This window comes from Sinocyclocheilus grahami, unplaced genomic scaffold (genome assembly GCF_001515645.1).
Source record: "Sinocyclocheilus grahami isolate Dianchi unplaced genomic scaffold, SAMN03320097.WGS_v1.1 scaffold2246.1, whole genome shotgun sequence".
NCBI lineage: Eukaryota > Metazoa > Chordata > Actinopteri > Cypriniformes > Cyprinidae > Sinocyclocheilus > Sinocyclocheilus grahami.
Window position 1 is genome coordinate 45,284 of NW_015507425.1, and position 5,473 is coordinate 50,756.

General features: G+C 38.4%; 1 protein-coding gene across 2 annotated transcripts in view; it reads left to right on the forward strand.

Annotated features, from left to right (window-relative positions):
* LOC107574478 (cadherin-4-like) overlaps positions 1–5,473 on the forward strand; it is a 28,252-nt gene that overhangs the window by 21,303 nt on the left and 1,476 nt on the right. For both annotated transcript variants that reach the window (XM_016260915.1, XM_016260916.1), the window contains exons 6-10: positions 4,063–4,210; positions 4,310–4,482; positions 4,562–4,690; positions 4,811–4,996; positions 5,080–5,214. In XM_016260915.1, the coding sequence (XP_016116401.1) occupies positions 4,063–4,210; positions 4,310–4,482; positions 4,562–4,690; positions 4,811–4,996; positions 5,080–5,214 (771 nt within the window). The remainder of the gene's footprint in view (positions 1–4,062; positions 4,211–4,309; positions 4,483–4,561; positions 4,691–4,810; positions 4,997–5,079; positions 5,215–5,473) is intronic.

Sequence of the window (5,473 nt, forward strand, 5' to 3'; positions counted from 1 at the left end):
CACGAGTGTAAAATTTACGCGAGTGAATCCGTTAAATCATGCCGCTAGTCATTGCTATGATTGACAGTGGCAACGGAATTAATCATCTGATGAGCCGATGTCAAAATAGAGCTGTGCATTAAGTGATTCAGACTATCAAAACTACAGCAGCAAGTCTGTATTGGATAAAACTTAAACAATGTAGTTATTAAATTAAATCTAAATGTTTAAAAATATTGAATGCGTTATTTAATTGTTATAACTTATTTAATTTGTATTTAACTATATAGGTATTTAAAGGGGTCCTATTATGCTCTTTTACAAAGTCTTAATTTTGTTTTGGGGGTGTACTAGAACATGCTCTTATGCTTGGTGGTTCGAAAAACGCATTATGTTTCACACAATTTACATAATTACAATACCTTTCTCCCCAGCCCAGCACAAATGGCTCAATTAGTTCCGGGTTTGATGAAGGCCCGCCTTCCGAAAAATGAAATGTGGTGTGATTGGTTAGCTGTCCCAGTGCGTTGTGATTGGCGAACAGACGGTGTTTCAGTACTGCCACGCCCCTTGCCAAAGCAGCAAGTTCCATCTGCTCCGGTATAGTTAAGGATGGTGTCAATATTACCATATCAATTTGAGCCGGTTTTAGAGCCCGAGAATATTGAACAAGAACCTTTGCACTCACGGATATTGCAAGACATAATAGAGTGGTAACTAGGGTTGGGCCGATAGATGATGGCATCGTCCATCGCCGATGGCTGATAGACATCCCGTTGTTGAGCCGGTGTTCTGACAAATAATGCTACCTATCAGATTATGCTACCAACATGGTATTTATCCTACTGTAAGGGTAGGTTTAGGGTTGGGGTAGGTGTACATGTTAATAAGATCAAATCGTCAGAACACCAGCATTGTGACCAATCCATTGTGACCACCCCCCCCTCCCCCATACCGTTTTCGGAAAGAAAATGACGTGTATACGGACCCCTAAAGGGAATAAATACGAGATGGGAGGAAAATATATATTTCAATACTTTCTCTCGCAGTTATATCACTGGGTAAATATACTGTAGGCCTATATAAATTGCGGGCATCGGGGAGCCGCTATTATGCCTGGCATTGAAACTGCTTTTGAGTGCATGATCGCTTTTTAGTTTCACTTTCTGTTTATATGGAGCTGCCGTACTAACCACACATTTTACAAGATTAGATGTTTTGTCAGTGGTGCTCCGAATCTACAAATCATTTGCCATCGTCTTCAGTCATCTCTCCTACTTACTCTTTTTATGTGGTAAGTGAAATTTTATGTAATGTAATGTAACAGGCAACCGTTTGCAAACGTTATTTGTTTTCCATGCCTTTCTGAATACGGATTCAAGCTTCGGGCACACCCCCCACCCGCTGAAAAATAACTGCATTTACTATGTACAGACAAGTGCAACGGTAACATGTATTATGTTTATTTAAAAAATTTAGAAATTCAAAACGTACTATAATTATGCATTGCTGTCTATTTTATTAGTTATTTATTAATTAGTTTACATATTACAAAACATGAAGCACTTCTTCTTCGTCGTCTTGTCTGATGCACTCAACCAAGCGTTCTAACCACGACCTCGCCCCTCCCCACCTCCCAACCATTAGAATTTCCGTAAGCAAGAATTATTTTAATGATATTCTAATGGACCGCTTTGTGACATCACAAAATCCGGAAAACAACACTGTAGTCCAAACGAGCCGTTCGTTGTAGTTCTTGAAAAGGGATTTTTGAAAAACTAAACATCTCCCTTTGGAGTGAACTTTGAGATTTGTAGACCTTTTTATGCCCAAACATACACACTAAACACTGACTAAAACTCAAAAAGTGAAAGAGCATAATAGGACCCCTTTAAATAATTCAGCATTATAGGCTGTTGTCTGGCCTTATTTACTTTTTTAAATGACAAGTGAATTTGTGACTTCCTGCACTTGCTATATTTTTCACCTCAGTGCTATAAAGTACTAAAATTAGTCATAATATTTATTTTGTAATAAACCAAAAAGCAAGACGTGAAAAAACTATAGGGAGTTGAAATGGCAGCTGCAGTCAATGAGTGATCCTCTACTGCCATCTCCTGGTTATAACGATTATTTCATTTTCATCTTGAAAAGTATTTTTCGCCAAGAGTTTTTGGGCACATTTCTTCATGTCGTCTTCATGAATGAAAAGTGAACCTTTAATAAAGTGATTTTTACTGCACAGCTGTAGAGTTCAGAAATAATAAAGGCTTTAAAATTTTATAAGATTTTAAAAATGTGTTCATGGCTATGAAGGTAAGATATTGATAATCGAGAATACCATTACGATGTCGTTTAAGAGATTAGCCTAACTCCCTAAACAGTTATGATAGTGTTTATTTGTCAGCATTGTCTGGGTACTTTCCTGGGATTACCAGACTCGGCATATAAAATTATATGTTCTTTAATAACACGAAACTGTATGTTAATTCCACTATCATTATTTACGGTGTTGCAATTATTTCGTTTATCAGTTTCTCATAAGAATGAGGCAGGAGAGGTTTCTGTGAGAGTCTCAATATATAGCACATATAAAATGAGCTTCACCGGAAGATTACCAGCTGGCTTATCTTTATCCGGAAGTTCTAAGTAGCACTCTGCATATGGTCAATTGAGTGGTACAGCATTGTTCAACAGTGTTCAGGCGGTTCAACGACACAAGTTCAAATCCAGAGCAAATCTGCTTTTTTCGAGATGTGTGTGTGTGTGTGTGTATTCTGCAGTTCTAAAACATTGATTGAATGTTATACACAGCAATTGTTATGTTTACATAGGCAGAAACAAAATTTCTTTGAGACGCATGACGCCTTTTATTATGAAGTGAAAGGATGACTAGCCATTCTCTTGCTTTCATTCGTAGTCGAGTTTGTGGTCTGCAGGAACAATAGCACAGATAAACTTGAATTATTATTAGAACTTTATTTTTTGTTTATTAATGCAGAAATGTGTGTGTATTCTGCAGTTGAAAACACAATGCTTAATATTACACCATAATTATTTTTGTTTTAGATAGAACATGTCTATTTAACATTAAGCAAAAAATAGCCTCCATCAGTGTGACTGAGGCTACGTTTACACGACAACGACGTAGTCAAAAACGGAAAAGTCTTTCCCTTGCGTTTTTAAAAAGTTTCACGTATACACGACAACGTTTTCAAAATGATCCGCGTTTACACTTATCTGTGAAAACGGCCAAAAACGCTGTATTACATATGCTAGGCCAGTAGTTGGCGCAGTCACCTTGTCAGTAAACAGTACCTGTACTGAAGTGACGATTATATGTTATATATGATGCGTCTCCGATGTTGGTTGTAATATTGGTGAAGTAAATCCACACTTTGCTGAAGAAGTGTTAGCAAACTCTTGAGCAGCAACAACAGAACCAAGTACTCCACCAATGTTGTGTATGTTTGTTCGCGCTTGCCTTTAAAATCACACGTACTCCTAATACATACATACAAAAAAAACTAACACGTACTACGCACACGCATGACGTCACCGTTTTCAAAGATTCCCGGGAAAAACAGGCAAGGCAGGACTATGACTAGATTATGAAACTAGAACAGGCTCTGTAGAGTAGCTATCACTATGAGAGTGATATACGCTTACAATACTCAGCAGTCTGTAATGGTTTGAGTGTGGCTTATGTAGTGTATGTGATTGGTTTCAGGTGAGCGTGTGATTAGTGAAATGGCAGATGGGAAATGTAGTCCAAGGTAACGTGAAACAGTCTGTGTAGTCTGAGTGTCAATATAATGGAAGGCTGACCTCTGATGGCAATCAGACGGAAGTCCACAGACCGGATTCGTGACACTAGTAAATACTATACATTTTGTTATGCTTATCATGTGTGGAAATATTTAAACCATGTGTGTTGCAACTAAGCCTGCGTTACTTTGTGCCCAGCGCTCCCCTAATAGACAGTAATGAAAAGACTCAAGTCTAATTTTTATTTAACTGGGTCTTTATTGAACCTAAGATATTTGTTTTTTAACATGTCCATATTTCTTCTAATTTCTTTAGATTATAGCTCATTCTACAGGACGTGACGTGGATAATGTAAAAGATAGTCCAATGGAAATTCTCATCAATGTGATTGACCAAAATGATAATAAGCCTCTGTTTACTCAAAATCCTTTTAATGGACATGTTCATGAAGCTGCTGGAAAAGGTACATGTATAGTGCATTTTCTTGGTAAAATGGCTTTTTTTCTCATCAAATGCTTCTTGAACTTTTACCAGCTAATCAGTCTTTATTCTCTCATCAAAGATTATGAGTTTATGACAGTCACAGCCACTGATGCAGATGACCCAGAAACGTACAATAGTATAGTCAACTATGCAATTGTCAGCCAAGAGCCACCATTTCCAAAATCAAACATGTTTGATATCAACATTTTATCTGGAACCATTCGTGTGCGAGAACCAGACATGGACAGAGAGGTGAGAAGTGACATTTGATGAATCTCAAAGTGGTGATAAAATTACTTAATGTAAACAAACTCATCAGTTATCTTTTCAGCAATGGCCCAGATATACTTTGTTAATTGTGGCTGCTGACATGGAAGGAGAAGGTTTGGCAACCACTGGCACAGCTGTTATTATTATTACTGACAGCAATGATAACCCACCACAGTTTGAGCAAACTTCGGTAATGCATACAAACATTGAGTGTTCAGTCAGTGCTATACTAGAGTATAAATACAACTATTTATATTTTATACTATATACCATTTCAGTACAGCATAAAATCATTCATTTTATGTTTTAGCACATCATATCTGTCCCAGAGAATAAAGTAGGGGCTGTAGTGGCCAAACTTACAGTTACTGATGGAGATGAAGTTGGATCACCTGCCTGGTCAACCAAGTACCGTATTATTAGTGGTGACAAGGGTGGGTTTTTCAATGTCAGTACTGGACCCACCCAGCTGGAGGGCATCATCACCACTGTAAAGGTACTTTGTGTTGCTCCTATGTTTGCCCAGACAATTGGTTGTGATGACATACCTTCGTAAAAGACACTTTCTTTTCCATTTAGCCCCTGGACTTTGAGAAGACCAAGCAGTACGTTCTGTCTGTGATTGTTGAGAATGATGATCCATTTGTCAGTTCTTTGCCCACTTCCACTGCCACGGTCACAGTGAATGTAGAATATGTAAAGGAACCTCCAAAGGTAAAAATTATTTCCTAACCTAAAGATTCAACAGTTGATACTGAATTGGTTCCCATTCATTCAGTCACGTTCTACGTTACGTTAGTGACTGACGAATTGGGATCTCGCCCGAGAGCCCAATCACCTTCGAGTGTTAACTAAACAAGCCAATGCCAGTTGGCGTGCGGGTTTCGCCACGCGCACCCCGCCCCGCAGCGCGGGTATAAAAGAAGAGCGCGTGCAAACGCACATCAGCTTTTCGCTTCGGAGCCGAGCCTTC